Here is a 24,719-nt window from a genome sequence, read left to right as displayed (position 1 = left end):
TCCATACTAGAATCCTACATACCCAAACTCTGGAAAGTATCTCTCATCATTCCTCTCCATAAAGGAGGTAATTCTTATGAATTCTCCAACTACCAACCTATTGCCATCCTTTGCCCCTTATCCAAAATTCTTGAGAAATGCATCCACTTGCAAGTGATGACATTTCTTAGCACACACAATCTACTATCTACCACACAACACGGTTTCCGTCCACATCACAGCACTACCACAGCCCTTCTATCTTTCACTAATTATATAAACCTTCACAGGAATGATAACCAATATGTATCAGCCATTTTCCTAGACCTCTCAAAAGCATTTGATATGGTCTTCCACTCCATTCTACTAGACTCACTAACATCATTATCCTTCACCTCCTCTACTATAGCCTGGTTCAGAAGCTACTTGTCTGACGGGCAACAATCAGTCCAGTGGAAAGGAACTCTGTCTACACAACTTTCAACCACCATAGGTGTCCCACAGGGCTCTATACTGGGCCCGCTGTTCTCTATTTTCACAAATAACCTCAAATGCTCTACACAACAGGCCACACTCATACAATATGCAGATGATTCAACTCTGGTCTGCTCCGCCTCATCTCCCACCACCCTACATACACTCACTCAAGATAGCTTTATCTCAGTAGAAAAATGGATATCTGGGATCCAACTAATTCTAAATCCCAAAAAGACTAAACTGCTACTATTTACCCCTAATAGATAAAAAAAAAAAAAAACCTCTCCTTTACCATAACATCTAAGGACGGCACCACCATCTCCCCTTCTAACCACACCAACCTTCTGGGCATTGAAATATACAATAATCTCCACTTTGATGTTCACATCTCACATACCATAAAACTAGTACACAAAAAACTAGGCTCCCTATACAGGCATAAGTCCTTTCTCTCACAAAAAGCAAGAGTCACTCTTGCACAAAGCCACCTCCTCTCAACTCTATTATATGCAGCACCAATCTTTACCCAAATCAGACAATGTGACCTAGACAAACTAGAATCATGCTACAATAAAATAGCCAAGTTTGCTACTAACTCAACCTATAGAACCCATCACTGTGCTGCACTAAAAGAACTAAAATGGCTTGAGCTACCACAGCTACTTAACTATCACCAGCTGGGCACAGCCTACAATATTCTCAAATATCCTGAAAAAAACTCTCATTATCCAACCTACTTACTATCTATACTACAAACCGATACCTAAGATCCAGTGAAAAATCTCTCCTCTCCATCACCAAGGCTAACAATAATGCAGGGAAAGCGCTCTACTCCCACACCATTGCCAGAAATTGGAACTCTCTTCCCCTATCTGTGTCCACTGCCCCCTCCACATCCATATTCAAAAACTCCCTCAAATCGCACCTTCTTAGTACATGGTTATGCCCTTGTATCACATAACCCTACCCATACTACTATTAACTCCCCAATTTCCTCTCTGATCACATGCTGGAGCTCTGATCCCCTGTAGGCTTGGTCATCTGAAAGGGTACTTTTAACTGTAGAATCTTACTTGATATATTTTATTTTCTTACCAAAGTATGACTGACATTGTCTTTTTACCCATGTTCTATATCTTTTACCTGGAGTGTTTTTATTAATTCTTGTTATATTACTATGCTCAGCATACATGGTGTAACCTATTTTGTGTATTATGCTGGATGTACTGTATTTGTATAACTTGATGTTGGAGCTTTTCTCCCCGGGCCTCCGCTGAAAATGGACCTGGTCCAGTCGGAATTTCTCGGTTAACAAATGTAAAATAAATATATATATATATATATATATATATATATATATATATATATATATATACACATATGTACATGTAATACTTTTCACCGATACAACTACATTCCTGAATGATTGAGAATAAGGTCACTTACTAATATATCATTGTGTGTGTGTGTGTGTGTGTGTGTGTGTGTATATATATATATATATATATATATATATATATATATTTATGTGTGTATGTGTGTGTGTGTATATATATATATATATATATATATATATATATATATATATACTCATTCATATCTGTGCAAAACGTATGTACGTACAAAAATAAAGATTTATATAAAAAAAGACATAAAAATGCGTTGTAAATACAGGTGAATGTGTCCCCTCCTACCTAGGAAGTGGTCTAGCTTTTACTAAGGGTTTAATAGGAACCTTATCGTTCAGACCTCTACCAGAGTCTGCCCTTAGTCTTATAACCACCTAGTCTCATTCACCTCGGTTCTGTTCCTAATGTCACCCAACCTTCCATCTATTCCGTCTTTTCTAGGACTAAAAATGTAAACTGGTGTGTATTGTCATTCTCCTGAACATGTTTCGCCAATGCATTGGTTATATTCATATTTCCAATATTGTAATAATGCTCTCTGACCCTGTCCCTTAAACGTTTGTTTTGCCTATTAAAAATGATTCACAGACCAAACAGTGTGTTAGATAAGACTATATGCATAGACTCACAGTTAGCTTCTACCCTGAATGTAATGTGTATTTCGTTTTGAAAGCTGGGTGAAAAAACTCACCCGGCGTATCAATGTACTTGCAAAAATTACAACCTCCACAAGGTGTGGTGGTCTTGATTACTTCATTAGAGCTAACAGCTCCTCTATTCCTCGGATAGCATAACAGTCTTAAGGGACTTCATAGTCTTATACATAAAGGTGGGTCTAGATCCTATGATCTCCTTAATCTGATTATCAGCTGTTAAAACTGGCCAAAATTTCCTATATATAATCAAGGCATGCTTCACATTAATAGAATAGCAAACAGGCATCCTGACAACTACACCTCCTGTGGCCATCTTATTGTCATCGTCTCCACTGTTATTATTCCTAGACTATCCATTCCCCTCTCTTCTGCCTCAGAGAAGTATGGTCTGGCTTCTGTATTTCTCAGCCCTTCCACACCCCTTAGGGTGTCACGGACCTTACCTCTATTATAGCCCCTTCTAACAAATCTATATTCAAGACCCCTCATTTTATGTTTGAAGACCTTCTCCTCTGCACTTAATCTTGCCACTCTCATCCCTTGTCCTTTTCACAATATTACTAAATGTATGCGGGGGGTGGGGGGTGCATACTATTCCTATGTAAACTGTTCTTAGAACATTCCTTCCTGTAAACCTTGGTGTTAACACTTCCATCCTCGTTCTTCATCACCTTCACATCCAAAAAATCTATCTCTTTATGTGAAACGTTCATGGTGAACTTCAAAAATGGGGTGGAGCTATTGATGTACCTCAAAAAAGTGTCCAGCTCATCTGTAGTGCCTCTCCAAATCAAGAACAGGTCATCCACAAAGCGTCTATACATTCCTGTGAATTTTTGTTAGTCTTTTCAAGATCACTTTCTCCTCCCATGCAGCCATTACTAGATTGGCGTAGCTATTCACACAAGAAGTGCCCATAGCTATGCCGTCCTTCTGAAGATATATTTCCTCCCCAAATACAAATGCATTATGCTCTAATATGATTTCCATGAGGAAACAAAGCAAATCTGTATTCCTAGGTGTAAAACCACTGTGTTCCATCAAGTAGTTCTGTAACATTGACACTCCCCTCTCATTGGGAATACAAGTAAACAAAGATTGTACAAACAATAGATCCACCATACTCCCCATGTCATTATAAAACATATATAAGTGCTCAACGAGCCGCTACGAATCTCTCACTACTACCAAATTATTATTCAGTAACGGTCTAAGTTTCTTTTCAATTAATATAGATAATGGCTCAGTGCATTAGTTACGTCCTGAGACTATAGGTCTCAGTGGAGGTAAAGGTCTTTATGAATTTTGGGCAAACCCTGCATTACAGGTAGGGAGGGGTTCATTCACCTTCAAATACTTATATAAATTGTGTTCAATGTCATGTGAAAGTAAACATTCATATGACATATCACACACCTTCCTAGTCATTTTATACACATCATCATAGCTAATCCTTATATACACCTAACTGTTACTTAGCATCTGATTCATGTTGAAAATATAATGCTCTCTGTCCATTATCACCAGAGAACTCTCTTTTATAAGCGGGACATATTACAGTAGTGTCCTCAATTTTCAAATGCTGCACTGCTAACTGCTCATGTTTGTTTAAATTCCTGAACTCCCTACATTGTTGTTGTATATCATCCCCATGTCCAGGAAAACTTTTATCAAACTCTTCTACACAAAGCTTCTCGTATACAGTTAGTATTAGATGATTGACAGGGGTGTATAAACTAGGTCTTACAAACCAGTTCATCTGATTAGTGTTACCTACATTCACAACACTTAGTTTAAGCATTACATTTCTAATAAAACATTTAAATCAACATTAAAGTCCGTTACCTCTGCTCTTTTTGAGGGAATAAATAAAAGTCCCTTCTCCAGTAGAGATTTTTCTGCCTCACCTAAAGTCCTATTCGAAATGTTCCATATCATAGATTCTCCTTCCCTTCCCACACAATCTTCAAGGTATGCATCGTATCTGGTTCCATCTATGTGTAGGACAAACTAAGCAGATCAGCTGCAACTCCCTCCAGGCATATATTGCGTAAGGATCTGGTGTTATCCTAGTCACCATTCATCACATCAGGGTCTTGGATCCGACATCGGATCCGAGCCGGCATACTTTAGACAACAGCTTAGCTTAAGCTCCTCCCCTCCCATAAAGCTTTGCTGCCCTCTAACCCCTCAGATCTCATTTGCTGCTTTTGCTAGTCAGACGCAGTTCACTCAGCTCCTCGTGGTTTGTAAGTAGGTGTAATTTATCTTGGGATTTTTTTCTTTGTCTCTTAATCTTTCTTAAATTAGTGTCCTTCTAGTTAACTTTCTGGTTCCCCGATACATTTCCCCTCCTGTTTTGTTTCTGTTATCCATTTGGTGCCCTTTTTGTTTCTGTCAGGGCCATCTGTTTCAGGTTTTCTTTATTGTAGCTGGTTGCATACTGTTTTTGTTTAATGTTTTTGCTAGTTAATTAACTTATTTGTGTTCGGACAGACTTTTAGAGCATGTTAGACCTCAGATTGTGTTTCTGGCTTGTGGTTTTGTTTGACCCTTGGGTTTTGTTTGCCTTCGGCATCCATGTCGGAGAAACCTTTAGGTTTTAAGAGGTGCTCTTTGTGCGGTCAGAAGATGCCTTTCTCCAACTCACATGAGTACCTCTATTGTCTTGGCAGCGACCATCTGGAAGTTGTATGTGGCATTTGCGCTGCATTCAACCCCAAAGCCTTGATCAACCGCCGAAACAAGCTTTTGTTGAAAGGCATGGTCAAAGAAACCTTGACCAAATCGAGCTCCTCTTGACAGAAGAAAAGGGATCCGTCCTCCTTTGTTTCCTCAGGGGGAGGTTCCTTCTAAACGACACATGCTGTCGAATCCCAGGTCCGGGGTTCCGACTCCAGCTGGTATGGGGTCAGATCCGAGAGCCTCAGATCTGAGGACTTCCAGGGAGTCCACCCCCGGATCCAAGGCCTCCGGTTTCAGGTCTTTGGATCCGAAGGCCCTGCCCTCAACTCTTGGATCCAAGGCTCCTACCTCAAGGCCTTTGGATCTGAATAAGGATACACATGCTACAGATCCGAGAACCTTGCAAGATCCCATTATCATGGAGGATTTTCCTGAGGAGCCCTCCGGTGAGGAGCAGTTGTTTACGCCCCCCCGCCCATGCAGGGCCTGTTCTCCAGATCACAAAAGAAGATCCTCTGGGTCTTGGCATGGTTCTCCAGCAAGGTCCTCCTCCTCCTCCCGGTCTTCCAGGAATATTTGCCATGTAGACATGGACAAGGATGATGCTGTCCTTCTTAAAGGCTCAAAGTGAGTTGGGGCTGTTTGCTTCCCCTGGCCCACAGGCCCAGGGAGTCATCTCCCACTTCCTACTTACTTTCTCCTCATCAAACCTTGCAAGGATTGGATTCTCAGGGACTGGTGAGCAGTGTAGAGGTGGTTGGGGTATCAGGCCCCCCTTTGGTTCCTCCCCATCAGGATCTATGGCCAGATCTGTTTCCATTCCCTCAGGACAGGCGGGCCCGGTGGTTTCGGGTTGCTCCTCCGGAGTCTGTGGGGGCGGGTTCAGGTCTGCGTTTGTTGGACCATTCTGTGCCCCTCGGTGCTTCGATGCTTGACAGCTTTGAGCTGGCGCTGTCCAGAGGGTTGGGGGGAGTCTGGCGGGGTCAGCCTCCTCTTCTGTTGTGGTGTTATCAGTGGGAGAGGGGGACGGGGCCTCGTCCAGTCCTTCCGTGTTCCGGGCAGCAGAAAGATCCCTCTCTGTCAGAGTTGCCTCCCCCACTCTCTGTCTCCCTTCCCAGCCCCAGAATGACCCACTCATCTTACTCCCAGTCAGCCCGTCCGATCTGGCCTCCAGGGGTGATCCTTCCCCATAGGGGTCCCTTTTTCTTCTTCTGAGTCTTCCCCGCCAGCCCCCACGGATGAAGTTCCTTGGAAGATGACATGTAAGAGGAGGCATCTGGACTCTCCCATGGAGTCCCTTACCGAGGGGGCGGATGCCGATGAAGAGGACGGGTCCCCGAGGTCTCCGACGATGTCTCCTTTGGAGACATACTGGAGATCCTTAAAGCCAAGGACGGCTGGTCTGCCCCAGCCTCCATCCTTGGAGGAATCTGTGTTTCTGGTGGCTTTTGGTACGGCCCCATCTTCCTCTTGGGTATCCCCTCTTGCTTACCCTTTAATTAATCTTGTTGCCAGCAGGGCTTGGAAGGAGCCAGATACTGTGAAGCCAGTGCCCAAAAGAGCTGACAAGTTATAAAGCCCACCTTCAGATAAAACCTTCTGGTCCAAGGTGGTCCCGGTTGATAGAATTGTGGTGGCTGCTGCCATCAAGAAAGAACTGGTGGAGCAGAGTTCTTCTGTCCACCCTTCCAATCATGAATTGAGAGCTCTGGACAGATTTGGAAAGTGGGTGTTCGCATCAACTTCGTTCAGGCAGCGAGCCTTGAATTATTTAATTAATTTCACCCATCTCCATAGGGACTTGATTAAGGAACTTTCAACTTCCCTCACAGAGTCCATGTCTGAAGAGGAATTTAACTCTGCTGCTCGCAAGCTGGCCACTCTTACTTCTATAGCCAACTCATCCATGCGGTTAATCTCCAATGCTGCAGAAGGTTCCTCAGGGGCGGCTCGTACAGGCATTGCCATCGGGTGCCATGCCTCGCTGTATTTGTGGGTTTGCGGAGGTCTTCAAAACGTCTTTCACCAATGCTCCCTTTGATGGCTCCACCCTCTTTCGACCCAGCCTTAAGGAGACTTTAACCCTCAGTGAACAGGAAGGAAAGATGCTGTCAGCTGTCAGGATCAAATTTTATATCTCTCCAAAGGTCCTTTTTCTGAGACTCAAAGGGGGAATAGGAAGATGTGGTTCTGCAAGGTGCAGTCTTCCTTTCAAGAAGCTCATGACGATTTCTTTTCCAGGGAATGGGGAGAGGTTTCAGTGGCAGACATCACCCCAGAGGCAGAGGAGGCCTGCAAAATCAAGGTTCCAGGGAGCCTTTCTCTGAGAAACCTTTTCAACGTCCCGTAGGTGTTCCCTGACTGTCCTGCCCTGGAGGCAGTCGGGGGGGTCACTTGGCTTTGCACCCATTAGCTTGGGCAAATATCACAAACGATCAGTGGGTACTAACAATTATATCCAGAGGCTATTATATTCCCTTTTCAGAAACTCCACCAAAGAACACAACTCTCCCAGACATGCCATCCAGTCAGAGTTAGCCCGCCTGGAGGTCTTCAACCTCCTTCAAAAAAGAGCCATCCAAAAGGTCCCCACAGGACAGAGAGGATCTGGAACTTATTCCCACTTTTTAGTACCCAAGAAAATGGGGGACCTGCGTCCTGTTTTGGACCTCAGCCTTCTAAACCTGTTTGCCAAGAAGTCAAAGGTTCAGATGGTCACTGTGCAGTCCATTGTGTCTCTTTTGCCCAGCAACAACTGGCTGTACTCTGTGGATCTCCAGGATGCATACTACCATATCAAGATAGACTAGCGGTCCAGGATCTTTTTCCGCTTTCGCTTGGGAGTCGATCATTTTCAGTTCAGAGCCCTGCCCTTTGTCCTCACCACAGCCCCCCGGGTGTTCAAATGCATGGCACTGGTGGCAGCTCATCTCAGGCTGCAGGGACTCCAGGTGTTTCCCTTCCTAGACATTTGGCTTCTCTCAGCCCCCCCCCCCCAAAAGCATCAACTGTTCAATTGGATACCACCTCAGAGATTGCAGCTCTTCCTCCCTGACATGTGCTTCTTATTCGCTCTCAAGTTCGGGTTCTCGTGGAACAAACTCGCCTCCAGTGTCGCACATTCTCAGGGCTCTAGGTTCCATGGCAGTGGCCATTTATCTAGTCCCACTTGCAAGGTACTACATGAGAGTCCTGCAGTGGACTCCAGTGGTCAGCTCTCTCACCCCGTGTCAGTCCCCATTCGTCTCACTGCAATTTGTCAGAAACACCTATTGTGGTGGATGCATTCTCCAGACCTCTTAGCAGGCAGGACCCCCCACCCCCCCAAGTTCCCATGGCCATGGTTACCACGGACACGTCCCTCCTAGTGGGGGCGGGGGGTATTTTCAGGGAAATATTGTCCAAAGAACGTGGTCCCATTTGGAGACCAAACTGCACATACATTTTCTGGAGTTGAGAGCAGTCCTCCTGTCCTTGCAAGCCTTTCAGGACTGCTTCTCTCCGGGCACAATAGCAGTTCACATGGACAAACATGACTGTTGTGTGGTACATAAGCAAGGAGACACATGTTCTTGTCTGGTTTGTCATGAGGCCGTGAGGGTTTGGGAATGGGCGATGTCCTCTGGGCACTTTCTTACTGCAACGCACATTCTCAGAACATCCGCTCTGCTGGCAGACAAGCCGAGCAGGGCTATTCTGATCCCTCATGAGTGGTCCCTAAATCCTGTAGTGGCGAAGTAGATTTTCCATTGGTGGGGCCAACCGAGCTGCGATCTGTTTGCATCCCCTTTCAATTACAAATGCAGCAGTTATTTCGTCTTGATCTCCCCAGAGGGGGAGTACCCCAGGGGCACACTGACTCACGCTTGGCCTCCAGGTCTTCTTTACGCATTACCCTTAATTCCCAGAGTTCTCCAGAAAGCCAGACGACTCGGGACACAATTTATCCTCGTGGTTCCCCCTCTTACGGTCTCATCTGAAGCACCCACCTTGGATACTCAATCCGATTCTGGATCTGATCTCATCCTTTCTACCTCTTCCGAATCTGCAGACCCTACATCTGATAGCATGATTTGTCCATTTCCAGTGATTTTGGCTAAATCCAGGCTAGCATCACCAGTGAAGGACATTATCCTTGCTTCCCAGAAGTCTTCCACGAAGAAAGTTTTCAGGAGTAAGTAGAGGAGATTCTCAATCTGGGCAAAAGATAGGAATCTCGACCCCTTTTTGGCTCTCATTTTGGAGATTCTCCTTTTCTTGGCCTCACTTTTTAAGGAGGGTGTCAGTTTCTCTATAATAAAAGTTCAATTGACAACAATTTCCAGTTTTCATATCAACAACGATGCTACCTTTTCTTCTCGGCTCTGCAAAGCCTTTTTGAAAGGTATGTTTTTGCTGTGTCCCCCGTCAAAGACCCTTGTCCCCCATGGTATCTTTCTTTGGTGTTGCAATCTTTAACTAAGTCCCCCTTCGAGCCTGCCGCATCGTACAATCTTAAATATCTATCCTGGAAAACTTCCCTGTTAGTGGCTGTTGCTTCAGCTAAAAGAGTATCAGAGTTGCAGGCTCTTACTATTAAGCCTCCTTATTTAATATTTCATGAAGACAGAATGGCTTTGAAACCCAGTCCCTCTTTTATGCCCAAGGTTGCTTCGGAAGCCAGTCTCAACCAATCAATCCAGCTACTGGTGTTCTTCCCTAATTATACCAATAAGGGAGAATACGTTTTACTTACATTAGATGTTCATCATCCGTTTCGTTTCTACCTGCATAGAACTAAATCCTTTCAGCTCTCAGACCAGTTATTTGTGGCCTTCTCACCTAACAGAAAGGGCCGCGCGGTGTCAAAGATTACTGTTTCCCATTGGATTTCTCAGTGCATTTCTTTCATTTACTCTTCGTGTGGTTCTCCCTTGCCTGGACCAGTTAGGACTAAATCCACCAGAGCGGTGGCCACCTCAGCTGCATTTGTAGCCCACCAATCTTTGGATGACATTTGTGCAGCAGCAACTTGGTCTTCACCTCATGATCTGATTTCTAAAGGAAGGGCTTTATTTGGCTCCATGGTTCTTAGGCATGTCCTTCCTTAAGGCCACCCAGGGTTTTTGGGTATCTGGGGACTCTGACCCTGACGTGATGAATGGTGGCTAGGATAACACCAGATTAATAGTTATGTACTCACTATAACTTGGTATCTGTATTATCCATAGTCAGCATTCATCATGGTCCCACCCTCCGGCCCCCTTCCTTAAGGATTAGCAGGATGTTGGTGGACCTTTGTTGGTGGCAAGTTTTTCTGTCTGTCTTCCTTCATCCAGTGCAAACTCGAGGGGTTAGAGGGCAGCAGAGCATTATGGGAGGTGAGGAGCTTAAGCTAAGCTGTTGTCTGAAGTATGCCGGCTCAGATCCGATGTTGGATCCAAGACCCTGACGTGATGAATGGTGACTATGGATAACACAGATACCAAGTTATGGTGAGTACATAACTATTAATGTTTTCTTTCAGATAATCCACAAGTGGGAGTGCTCCAGCTATAGACCCGCTTGCTTCTCTTAGCAATAAACAGCTGAGGAAGAACTGCTGTGGAGCACCACACAATATCTTTGGCAGTGAATTTGTTATCCTTTAAATGGGCAGGCCTTTCTGTGTATACATTCCTTACTTCCATTCTCTCCAGAATAATCCAGAAAGTAAGGGATTAAACACCAGATATGCTCATTACAACACCATTCTGACCCAGACAGCATGGTTGGTTCTTCTTATTCAATGTTCAGGGTTAAACCTGTCTTGTTGTATCTGAGCCTCCTCACTCAAGATATGGGGTCCTTAATATGCTCCATTCGAAAGCCTCCACAATCCAATGCTTAGATGAATAATAAAATACTTCTACCAGCCATCCAGGTGTTTTACATTTTTTCGCACTGGTTCTGAGTGGTTCCTGGTGATACAACACTTGTTATTTAGGTATCAGTTTACTAGAGATGTGTTGTCAACAAAGAAGATGGAAAGCCTGCCACAAGGAAAACGGCTTAGTCCAATGGAAGAGGTTTTCCTCTGGTACAGCAGAGTGTCAAAATCCTCTTATAGCATTGGTGTCAATTACTCTGCAATGAACTGTTCAATTCAGGCTTGATGTTGCCATCTCTCAATCATTTTAGCTTGCATGCCTATGGTCGTCCCCCCCCTCACAAAAAAAATCCTGTCCTTGCATATCTGCTGGCTAGTAAACATTTCCTCAGATAAGTTATGCATTTGAAAATGCACAGAAAGAGTATTGCTCCTGCATGGGTATTCAGTTACATCTTGACAAACCTGCCGCAGTTTTCTTTTTAAACCTGTTGCCTCAGCCCGTTAGATCTCTTAACTTGTAAAGCTGCTGTGTTATTTGATAACACCTCAGCTAGCAGGAGTACACAGAACCCTTCTGAGTGTTTCATAAGAACAGGGTCAGTTTTAAAACCTACCACACCTTTATGGCAAATATAGTGGCTGTTTCCCCTCAAACAACATTTTCAACTGACTGTTTTCTTCCCTGCTGTAGAATAAGTGTGAAAGAATATACTCAGATATTTACAGAGAGCTTTAATATTATCTACATAAAATGAAGAACATTAGAAATTCATATCAGCAGTTTGTGTCCCTTGCAAGTAGGAAGGTGAGAAAAACAGTCCGAAGCAGTCAATCAATCTGAGTAGCTGGCCCATTATGCAACCTTCTGTTCTTGCCATGAGAAAAGTTGGAAGAGCCTGTGAGAGCCCACAGAACTCTAAATTCTTCCCAGTAGTAATGAATAGTGCAACAGTGATCTGTATGAAGAACAATGTATTACAGCTGTATAACAACTTTTCATCACATAGATGTTTGAGTAGAGCGTTGTTGCAGTAATTATTATTCTTCCATTGTGCTGCTTATCTTCCTTGGACATGTAAGAGCTGGGGTGGAAACCTCTATATTTTTGCAGCTATCTCTTTCCCCTTTCAGGACTTCCATTTAGCTAAGGTCTGGATAGACTTAGAGAACCCTGTTTTGTAAAACTCCTAGCCCAGGGAATGTTCAGACATATTTCTTCTTAGTTAGCTTGCTTTGGAGTTTAAGTAGCTCATTTTTACCTCCCAGCAATCACTTAATGAAATGTCACTTTCTTGACTTGACTGTCTGGACTGCAGTTGTCTTGAGCTCAGAATGATAATAAGTGTAAGAAAAAAAATCACAAGTATGTATTAATTGAGTAGAACGGTGATCCATGCAGACCTTTTTTCAGGTTTTGCCTCAGCTTTCTGCCCCTCTTGTTTAGTTGAAATCATTTTTTCAAAATGGAATTGCTTAATTGCAACAGCAGATAACCACAAATTCAGTAGTGTAATTAAACCAAAATAATAGCTCTGTGCGTGGTCTGCCTCTCAGCATTGTAAGCTTAAATAGGTCTAGACAACCCATGTGCCTAGTGTTGCAGACATGAAGCAGTGAATAGTGTAATCAGTACTGTAGGTGCAAATAAGCTAGACGAGCATTGGTGTATAAAGTAACTGGATGAAACTTTATTTAAAACATGCATACACAGAGCACAACATGTGAACATTTCAAGACATGAAAAAGATTTTTTTTCTTGCAGTTTTTTCCTGGTTGTTAGATGATTTCATGGTGTTGTCTGTCTCCGCCTTTCAAGGGAATGCTGTTAATGTATACAGCCATAGCCTTAAAACACAGCTGTGAAAGACTAATTTTCTTTGTATGAGTGACTGTTTATAAATATTTTTGCAGCTTCTTATTTGAATTGTGTTTGGTTACATCCATGAATTACATTTCAGCAAAATGAGATGATTGCAACCAGTTAAGCAAACTGTCAAACTGAAACTGATTTCATAGGTTCATAGTAAGTACCAGGCTACCTGCGTTGTGGGCCATTTTAAGCCTAGCCAATTTTCCTTTCAGAGCTGAGAATCAAACCCTCTACCTTGTGTCTGTGAGGTAGATACGTTAACTGTTATGTGAACCCCCCCAGCTCTACTTGCATTAAAATTGTATCCCCCTAGTTGGGACTTGAACCCACAAACCCTGGCTGAGGAGGCAGGTGCCTTATCCATTAGGCCACTGGGGCCAGAGTAAAGTGGGATAAGGGGATGGTGGAATTCTCTCTCAGGTTAAATTCTTCCCAGCGTTGAAGAAAACATAACACACCTGTTCAGGAAGCTAGACTTACCAGACATTGAAGTCACACACACACACATTTGCCACTGTGAGACTTGAGCCACTTATTTGTCTAGTTACACAATCTGGAGAACCCAGTATTAGCCACAAGCACCATAGAACAACTAACTACAAGGTCACCACTTTTCTTCAAGGGTGTGTGTCTTTATAGTTGCCTTAGTTTAGGAGGTGTAGGGGTGACACCTCATTGTATGAGGGGGGCAAATCATCATCAATCCACCTTTTTCCATTTCTCCATGGGGTCGGGGTGTTGGGTCAGCTGTGTCACTACCTCTCTCAATTCAGTGTAACTCTCCTACCTTTGAAAGTTGTGAATGACATTCACAGGTTTTCTGTCATGCAGTGCATCCATCTCTTTGCTGAATATCCTAATTTCCTCTTGCCTTTTTCCTCTCTTCCCCCAGATGTTCTTTACCAAGTCATCTCCTGCTTTCCTGCCAATGTACTCTGCCTTCACTGCCCAGATGTCTGTACTGTACAGACATACTGGTCACACCATGTTTTTTTACACCTTACTTTTTAGCTTTTTGGCATTCTTCTGTTGCACTGTGCACCTGACACTATGTGCCAGTTGGCAGCATCCCCTCTGATTCTAGCTTAATTCTGACTTCCCTTCTTCTCAACCAACTACTTCAGGAACTGTTAACCAGTTCCACTGTTTTCACTTCTTTCTCAGTTTTTAGCTTCTTCTGATTCCTCCCGTTTTCTGCTATAACCCAAAAGGAAATTGTGTATAGCTGATCACAGATTCACTTAACTGGTTGTAACTGTCTGTATTTCACTAAAGTGATTTATTGATGTGTACCAAATCCAAATTTTATTGTTACAGAATTGAAGACTAAGATTGATTGTGTTGTGTTGTGCTGGAAAACTAAAACAAGCAGGTAAACTGAAAAATAGGAGTTTACTAACAAAGTCATTACCTTTAAGAAGGTTTGTTTTATTAGTATTTATTTTATATTGTGTAGCAATCCATTTTTATTTCTTGTACTTCATTTTTGATAGCCTTGTTCATATCTCTTTTGTCAATTTTTTTTCAGATCACTGTGTTCATTACTATGATCTTCGAAACACTAAACAGCCTATCATGGTTTTCAAAGGTCATCGGAAGGCAGTTTCCTATGCAAAGTTTGTGTGCGGTGAGGAAATAGTTTCAGCGTAAGTACACAAGATTGATGAATTGCATTTTTTCTCTTTGAGACTATCTAACCTAAGGCTTCCAGTACACCCATCTGATTGCCCAGGCTAAGCTATCTAATATGCTTTACCCCTCTAAATTTTCACTTTTCCATTGTTGAGGGCATACATGGTGACTTTTACATTAATATAGGTGGACTTATATTCCCACATGTGCCTTTTCCTGCTATGACATACCATGCCATGCTTAAACTGGAAAGATTGTGATCAGCCTTCCTTAGTCATTACAAGTGTGAGTTTTTAGCAGTATTTTATGTCTTGCATACAAGAGATGTGAATAAGCCAGTGTGTCAGGCTTTTCCTCAGCTATCTCTTAAAGTTGGTAGCCAGACAGGAAAAAATGTGATGACAATTGTTTGCCACTACTCTGTATATTAAAATTTAGTGTGTTAACTTATCTTTAACAGAAATGTGTTAATCTTAAAATGTTAAGATTTTAAAATCTGATTTTTTTAATATACAGTCTGTTGCGCAATGCATGCATTCATAGGATGTGACTTGCCAGGAAATGTGATATGCTAATTGCTGTCTGCCTTGACAAGGATGTTCATCGTGCATACAGCTGCAGTAATCACAGATGGGTTTTCAGCCGTCAGGCGGTCCCTCGGTCGGCCGAATTCCAAAGTCTTGGTCCGGCGTCGGTTGTCGTCGCTTACTCTTCTGACGTCAGTGCGGCCTGAGTATATAAGACACAGCCGACGCCATGTTCTTCAGTCTTTTTTGCCGCGCGGTGCCCGAAGCAGAAGCAGTTTGCAAGTGCCGGTCGGCCAGCTCCTGAATTACGAAAAAATTGGAAACCGAAGTCTTCATTAAAGCTAAGTACCCCGTTGGGGAATCTTTTCTTGCCTCAGACCGATGTCAGAAAAAGTTAATAATTGTATTTCTTGTGGGAAGCAAATACCGCATAAGGATTTCCATTCCCTTTGCATACCTTGTTTGGGCCCAGACCACGACGTCTCGGGCTGTCGCTTTTGCGCTACCTTCAATAAACGCACTATTAAGCGTCGGGCGGAGTTCGCCCAACACTACTCTGGTAAAGCTTTTGATTACAAAATGTCGTTGGACACTCCGACTACCGCTTTGCCCAAAAAACGCAAGGAAAAGGACCGACACGCGAGGCCCGCGGTCCCCGCCGACACCACGCCAAAACAGGCTACACGTGGTCCAGTTCTCAGCGAGATGCCTTTGCAGTCCCTGACTACCGACGACACTCCTTTGGCGGTGTCTTCTGTACCCGAGACCGCTGGGTCCTTGGCCCTTTCCCAGACTACTACCGAAGCCCCTGCTAATGTAGAGCGTACTAATGTGGACAGGTCCACCTCCACCCATGGTGTATTTAGGCCCTCATCTTCTTTTTCAATTAAGGCCTTTACTAAATCCAAAGCAGCCAGGCATCCCACGAGACCTGTTGCACAGGGCCCATCTTCAGGACCCATGCCTAAAAAGCAGATGCTAAAAATGGCTGAGGATTTAATTACTCTTATCAGAGGTTCTCATCCCCCTCCTGACAAGAGACCCAGAGTGGAGGAAGATTCTCCCTCTTCTGATCAGGGATCCATGTTATCAGAACATTCTGATGCAGAGGAACACTCTTATTCTCCTTTTGAGGATTCGGATGCAGAACAGTCCATTCCTTCGGTATCCCCTCCTGAGGATTTTTCCTTTGGGGAAACCTTGCACATCTTGAGGGAACACTTCCATTGGGAAGGCCAAGACTTTTCAGATTCCAAGAAAAGACTTAGGGAATTTCTTTGGTTACCTCAACACAGACCTCTGGCTATACCCCCTGTTTTGGACATACTGGATGATGTCTATTCGGAGGCTTGTCTTAACCCTGATTCTCTGCCTCCTGCACCAGTCAAACCTGATAGGTATTACAAAGTACCCAGCTCTCACCAATTTCTCTTCAAAAGCCATAATGCTGACCCTGAAACCATTTCACAAGGCCCCAAGGGATTGAAGGCCTCCACTGCCAAGAATCCACTTCCTGCAGAAAGGGAATCCAGATGTTTAGAAAGGTGGGGTAAAAAGGTACATACCTCGGCCACCCTAGCCATGAGGGCCTTAAACTGTCAGTTTCATATGATTAAATATCAACAGTTCCTGTTATCACAATTAAGGAACAAAATGTCTCAACCTGAACAACCAGATTTAAAAGAGTTACCGGATATGATGCATAGTGCAGAGCAAGTGGGTAAGCACACCTTACAATGTGGTTATGATGCCCTAGAGGCCTCCAGTAGAGCGGCTGCTACAGGATCAGTCATTCGCAGACATGCCTGGCTTAGGGAACAAAATTTGCCTGATCATGTGAAAGCTAAACTTCTAGATGCTCCTTTACAAAAGGATGTACTATTTGGTACTAATGCTGAGGAGATACTACGGAAAATGGAAGAAAAAGCCAAATCTATGCAAACTGTCAAAGCTTTCTTACAGGTCCAACCACCACGTTTTAGCAGAAATTGGCCTTCAAACAACTGGTCTTTTCCAGCCACTGACAAGCCCTAAAGAGGTAGATACAGACGCACAAGGGGCAGAGGGCAATCACAAGGATCATATAGAGGCAGACAATGGCAAACTCCAGCACCAAGAGGTGGTGAAGACAGTGCACAACAATACAGGAAGCAAACCCAATGACTCCCTTATTTCCATGCCAAGCAGGTCTCAGCTGGCAGCACCTTTGGGAGGGAAACTAGCATTATTTGCAAGCAATTGGCATATTGTCACAACAAACAAATGGATTCTGGACATTATAAACAGAGGCTACAAATTTCAATTCCACACTCTTCCAAAAATGAGAGGCATGCCAAACCTGCCACAGAATCAAAGGGCAGAGGCACAACTGCAAATTTCAAAGCTCATAAACATGAGAGCTATTCAAAAGGTACCTACGCATCAACAAGGTCAAGGTTTTTATTCAAGACTTTTTCTGGTACCAAGGAAAGGAACCGACTGGAGACCCATTTTGGACTTATCCATCCTAAACACATTTCTACTCGTACCAAAATTCAAGATGCTCACATTACAGCAACTTTTTCTCATGCTGGGCAAGGAGTTTTGGCTGGTAACATTGGACCTCAAGGAGGCATACCTGCATGTCCCAATCAGACAAAGCTGCAGAAGATACCTCAGATTTCTTGCAGGTTCAATCCACTATCAATTCTCTGCATTGCCCTTTGGCTTATCTACTGCGCCCAGAGTATTCACAAAGTGCCTGGCATCAGTGATTGCCTACTGCAGACTTCAAGGAATACAAATTTACCCTTATCTGGACGACTGCCTGATCCAAGCGGACAGCAAACACATACTTCTGGAACATCTGGCATATGTGACACGGTTACTGCTTTCTCTGGGATATACAATCAACAAAGAGAAATCAAGGCTAACACCATCTCAGAAAATAACCTTCCTGGGTGCCAACTTGGACACAACCACCCAGATGGCGTATCTTACGCCAGAAAAACAGGGGCAACTATCTCAGTACTTCAAAATACTAGCAAAATGTACCAGGATTACTGCAAGGAAAATCCTGCAGGCTCTGGGATTCATGGCATCTTGCATTCTTCTAATCCCATGTGCAAAGCTGCATATGAGGAAACTTCAGTGGTACCTAAAAAATCTATGGTCTCAACACAGTCACAGTTTCACAGTTTGGAAACAATTATACCAATAATTCCATGTTTACAAAAGGAATTTCTATGGTGGGCCCAAGCATGTCAAGTAAACACAGGCCTTCCATTCTGCAAGCCTCAAGCAAAACAAGTCATAACCACAGACGCCTCAGATTACGCCTGGGGGGCGCACATGAAGGACAGGTGCATTCAGGGCAGATGGTCCCAAAAGGAAAAGCACCTTCACATCAATCAAAAAGAAATGCTAGCAGTAATAAATGCAATTACAGCTTTCAAGGACTTCTTGCATCCAGGACAATTACTGATAAGAACAGACAACACCACAGTAATGTGGTACATAAACAAACAAGGAGGAACACATTCATACCCCTTGTGCAGACTAGCCATGACTCTTTGGAAACTTGGCTCTGGAAAGACAAATCGAACTTCAAGCACAGTACTTGCCAGGATTGGAAAACACACTGGCAGACAATCTAAGCAGAAATATGACAGATCCAAACGAATGGAAGTTACATCCTCAGGTGTTTACAGAAATAATCAAAGCGTGGGGGAGGCCAGACATAGATCTTTTTGCCTCCCACAGGAACCATCAATTGGAAAAGTTTTGTTCAAGGGCCTTTCATCCAAAGGCCTAGAGAGTGGACACCCTTTCATTCAGTTGGACAGCATGGACAGTTTACGCATTCCCACCTCTGCCTCTCCTGCCCAAGGTGCTTTTGAAAGCAAGAACAGACAAACCGAGGATGATACTGATTGCTCCAGATTGGCCAAGGCAACACTGGTATCCACTCCTGAGGAGCCTAACACATACTCCTCCCTGGTCCCTGCCTCCAATGCCTCTTCTGCTGACTCAGCACAGCTACAAAACTCTTCACAGTCAGCTGAAAACACTCAATCTCGCTGCATGGAAAATTCCTTAACACAACAGCAGACCCTACTCTCCAAGGAGGTGCAGGATGTCATTTTGGAGGCCAGAAGGCCATCTACCAGAAAAGCTTACTCAGCAGAATGGAAGCGGTTTTGCTCTTGGAATGAGAAAAGAGGCCAGGACCCTAGAAAACTGAACTTGCCTCAGGTATTACAGTATCTAGCTGAGCTGCTGAACAGTGGACTTTCATTTTCTTCCATAAAAATACATGCCTCAGCCATTTCTGCAGAATTCAACACGGATCCCCCTTTATTTTCTCACCCACTCTTACGACAGTTCCTCAGAGGGGCTAAGAATATAAGACCTCCAAGGAAGCAACCAATACCAGCCTGGGACCTTAATTACATACTAGAAAAATTAACATTGTCTCCTTTTGAAACAGCTGCCTCAACAGATTTGCAATATTTGTCCTGGAAAACAGCCTTCCTTCTGACCATCACTTCAGCTCGTAGGGTTTCTGAACTACAGGCCCTCATGGCGCTGCAGCCCTTCCTCATTTTCCATCAGGACAGGGTTTCCCTTCGGACCAACCCATCTTTTATGCCAAAAGTGGTATCCAGGGTAGCCTTAAATCAAGCCATACACCTCCCTACCTTTTATCCCAATCCTCAAAACAAAGGGGAAAGGCTGCTACACTCTTTAGACATCCATAGGCAGCTACGTTTCTATTTGGACAGAACAAAGTCCTTCAGGAAATCAGAACAACTTTTTGTGTCCTATGCTGTTGAGGCTCAAGGGAAACCAGTTACAAAACAGACCATTTCCAAGTGGATTGGCCACTGCATACGGTTTTGTTATTCCTATCATGGGAAATCTCTTCCTCCAGGTATCAGATCACACTCCACCAGGGCCACAGCCACCTCTACAGCCTTCCTCAGAGGTGTTCCTACCAAAGATATTTTGGAGGCAGCCACTTGGAGTTCTGTACATACCTTCACAAAACACTACCACCTGCCTTTATATTCCAGAACAAGAGCAGGCTTTGCCACTGCTGTTTTGCAGGGCATTCTGGCTCAACCCAGTTCCTCCTAGTACCTACCACCCTATGCATAGCTTTGGGACTCTACCCATCTGTGATTACTGCAGCTGTATGCACGATGAACATAGTACAGTTTTGTACCTACCATAAATGTAGATGTTCGAGTGCTAATACAGCTGCAGTACAGGTTTCCCTCCCTCCTCCCCCACTTGGTAAAGGCATGGGGTCTTACAACCTCTTCATACTACCTTACTGGGTTATCCTGCTATGTTTTATTTGCTTGCTTACACTGTTTTTGGATTACATTGCATTGCTTGTATATGGAGATAAGCATTATTTATGTATTGCCTTCCTTTTGGGGGCACCTGACATCTGGGGCAAGAAAGACTGAAGAACATGGCGTCGGCTGTGTCTTATATACTCAGGCCTCACTGACGTCAGAAGAGTAAGCGACGACAACTGACGCCGGACCAAGACTTTGGAATTCGGCCGACCGAGGGACCGCCTGACGGCTGAAAACCCATCTGTGATTACTGCAGCTGTATTAGCACTCGAACATCTACATTTATGGTAGGTACAACACTGTACTTTTTGCCTCCAGGATTAGACTCTGGGCTGATTATTGGAGTTTTGCTATGCAAGTGCTTGAACGGATCCATGTGCTGTCTATGTTAGAGGACCACAGGTTGTTAGTCTTGGACTTCGTATCTGGAATTTGCTTATTGAGTGAGTAGGCTAGCTTATCCTTCTTTAATCTGTTAGGGTATTTGTCGTCTGGATGACTGGTCTGTGCCAGCTTCACTTGTTTGCTGTGATGTTGGTTACTTGTTAATTCATCAAGCAGTCTTGTATGGAAACCAGACCTATGTGGCCCTGACTTACTCATTTTTTTCCCCTTGTTACACATTCGAACCAAGTATCTGGGCCACTAAATCACGTTTGGAAGCTCTTTGCATGTCTGCCTATTTCTCACTGAAAAATTAATGCTGAAGTTGAAAGCCCACTTTTCAGCAGTAAGTTGCAGTTTTTTTTTTTTTTTTTTTGCTGCTGCTGCTGCAGTTTACTGTTTAGCTACCGTGAAGTCTGACTATATCGCTGCACTTTTATCTGTGTTCAGGGTTTGTTAGTTTTTGCCTGTTGGTGTTTTTTTTACATAGCTTTGTGGCTTTAATATTCTTTTTGCACATAGGGTCTGGTTTCTATACAATTAAAAAAAACAAGTAATCTCCGTGGTATCCCCGAAGTCTCAAAACAACCCACTAAACAAGTATAGTGGGTCCAAAAACAGAACAGTGTAAGAAACTTCTCTGTATGGAAGATTTTCAGTCCATATATCTCTAGTAAATCACTGTATATTAATCAGATCAGACAATAGTAGTAGAAGTAGCAAACTTACTCATCTTAAGTTAAAAAAAAAAAATATATATATATATATATATATATATATATATAAAATTGTACAGAATTACTAAGTATTCGAATGTAATCCAAGCAAGGCAGGCAGTCTCTTTCCAGTCGAAAATCCTTTAAGTACTTAAAAGTACTTAATTAATCCTTTATTAAGTACTTTAGTGAATAAATTCACTTAATAAAGGATTTTTGACTGGAAACTGACTGGCTGCCTTGCTTGGATTACTTTCGAATACTTAGTATTTCCATACCTCTCAAGTGTACCTCATTACGAGGAACCTACCTCATTTGGGGTCTTAAAAAGTTCATGTTCCTTGAAATTCCTCGAAGTTCCACATTGAAAGACTCTGTCACACTGTCAGTGTTAGGAATTTTTTTTAAGTGAAATCCATGGTAAATAGAAATGAACTATATTAATTCATTAAAAGATCTTCTTTATAAGTAAAATCAGCGTATTTTAACCATCCAATGGCCTTCCTAGTTGAAGTTGTTAGTAAGCCATTAATATGTGTTCCACATTTTGCCCATTTGTTCCACATTATGAAGGCTAGTGTTCCTCATTTTGGAGATGGAAGGTTGAGAGCTATGAGTATTTCTGTACAGTGATATATATATTTTTTTCACTAAAGACGAGTTTAAGTTCGCTACTTCTACTACTATTGTCTGATCTGATTAATATACAGTGATTAACTAGAGACAGTACGTAAAAATCAACTGCCAGTCATTAGCGGACCAGAGTTCCGCTGTGGCGACCCCTAACCGGGAAAAGCCGAAAGACGCAAACAAACAAATATGGACTGAAAATCTTGCATACAGCAAAGTTTTACACTATTTTGTTTCGATACGATGAAGACCACAACAATGAACTTTTAGTTTGAACTGTAGCTGTCATGCATCCATTATTTTCGGCCTGTTTAAATTCAAATTATTTAGCCAACTTTGAAGCATGAGTGGATGAGACTGTGGCTGAAGATACCCAGTGACCACACTGAAACTGGATTTAGGTTTTTAGCCTTTCATTATAAACTGATGTGCTGTTGAATGGCCTACTTATAACTTGGTGTTTGACCTATTATATGGTTCTGAACTTCCTTTTTATGGGCTTATCAGTCTTTTTACACAAGGTTGAGATGATATCGCATTGCTTTATATTAAACCATTTTTATTTCTTACCACCAGCAAATCGTCCACAAAATCACATGACACATTTTAGTCTGTTGCATAGCCTTAAGCTGTTGATCAGTTTTAGGAGCTTTACCGAATGGATCATCTGCTGAGCTTTGTTCTTTCTAAGTCCATGGACTTATTGCTGAGTTTCAGCAAAATTTATAGCTTAACTACTCCTTGAATTGGAGATTGTTAATGATAAAAGATTTCCTAAGTCATCAGATTTGACTGAAGTTGGTGCTTTCTGTGCCCTTGATAATTTCTTAAATGTTACTGTTTTACAACTTGTAGATCTTTATTCCTTTTAGCTGGGTTACTTTCTTTTATTTACTAACCTTCTAAAATCTGGTTTTTGAAGTTAGGCTAACTTCAAAGTGAGTCTTCTGTCCTACTTGACCCCTCTCCTTCTGTTTGACATAGAATCCTGAAGATAAGAAGCCATCAGACATGGGCCAGAAGGACCTTGATTCATATGCACCTTGAGCTGGGGTGCTATTTTGGAGGATTACTCTGCACTGTTCATGTGAGAGGCACCACTGAGACAGAAGTTGTCCTTGCCTCATGGCAATATGTCAGATGTTGGCTTGGTATCTTTGACAATTAGGCAGAACCTGTCTTCTACTGTGGCTGTCCTTTTTAGTGTTAGGTCAGTCCTGAACAAACCAGATATTATATCCGGCCTGCTCTGTTGAATTGACCTAGAATTACTACAGTGACTATAGACCAAAGCTTTGAAGGCAGGAGTTGGCAGTTGTGTTTCTCATCTGCTTTGTAGTTCTGGTTGAAGCTGGAAAGTACAACTTTTTTGACTGTGTCCTGAGAGCAAGGATGAGTTGCATATTCCTCCTAATGTAAAACCCGCCTGGCTGCTGAGGTACATTTCTGTGCATGGATTGTCTGCTGTCCTATTAGGTTTCATGCCTGACTGTATCAGATGGCTAATAGGTGACTTTAATCCCTGTCTTGATTATGACACAACCAGCAATAAGGTGTGTGACTGTTTCCAATTCGGGTCCACAAAACCAACATATGCCACATGTTCAATGGACTTAGTAAACCAGCGTGTACATAGGTGGTACTAGGCTGTCAGCCCTAGGGCCTATACAAGCCTAGCCATAACAATTCCCTGGCCCACTGTCCTGGGCTGCCAATATTAACCTTTCATTTCTTGATGTAAATTCACCTCTCCTTAACCATTCCTGCTTTCGTTCTTGATCAACATGAGGCTGTTCCAGACGTTTTCTATACTTGCAACTATATTTTTTTTCTGCATTTCTTGCCTTCTCATCTGGTCCTTCACCTTATATTCTTTCTTTTGTTTTTTAGCACATTCAGTTGCTGCCTAGTTTTTATCCACTTCTAGTTTGATTTCCATTCCTGCTTGACGTTGATATGCTTCTGCTAAATTAAGCAGAGATGTCATCTTAGATTTATTCTCCTCATGTTTCAAAACTTTCACCACATTTGGATCTTATGAGGTCCGTAGATATATGTGGAGTCCCACAATTGAAGATCTATACATGTAATCAATTTCAAGGAGGTCCATCCCTCCTTCAGAACGGGGAATATATAATCTTGGTATACACTGATTTTTATAAATCATTTGGTGAGCATGAAGCATCCTTCTTGTTTTAATATCCAATCTATCCAACACTTGTTGGGGCCAGTCAATCACTCCAAAACTGTAAGTTAGGACAGTTAGAGCAAATTGATTTATAGCTTGGATCTTGTTCGTAGGTGTCAGTGCTGTTTTCAGGATTCATTTAAGTCTTCTAAAGTACTCCTTACTAAGCTTTATTCGCATTTGTTCATGTTTTATTGCTGATCCTTCATCACTTCCCAAGTATTTATACACCCCATCTTGCTCAAGTTCTTTTATATCACATTCTTGTCCCAAACTAATGTTTTCCTGGTGCTGCAATTTTCCTTTTTTAAAGGTTGCTTTTGCACATTTATCAAGACCAAATGACATTCCAATATCATCTGAAAAA

At 42.8% G+C, this 24,719-nt stretch overlaps 1 protein-coding gene across 1 annotated transcript in view; it reads left to right on the top strand.

Annotated features, from left to right (window-relative positions):
* COP1 (COP1 E3 ubiquitin ligase) overlaps positions 1-24,719 on the top strand; it is a 1,660,397-nt gene that overhangs the window by 1,143,254 nt on the left and 492,424 nt on the right. Inside the window, exon 18 of the mRNA XM_044085965.1 lies at positions 14,456-14,573. Within this exon, the coding sequence (XP_043941900.1) occupies positions 14,456-14,573 (118 nt within the window). The remainder of the gene's footprint in view (positions 1-14,455; positions 14,574-24,719) is intronic.

This window comes from Protopterus annectens, chromosome 10.part0 (assembly GCF_019279795.1).
Source record: "Protopterus annectens isolate FY-2018-M chromosome 10.part0, PAN1.0, whole genome shotgun sequence".
Taxonomy (NCBI): Eukaryota; Metazoa; Chordata; order Ceratodontiformes; family Protopteridae; genus Protopterus; species Protopterus annectens.
This window is presented reverse-complemented; position numbering and strand designations above follow the sequence as displayed.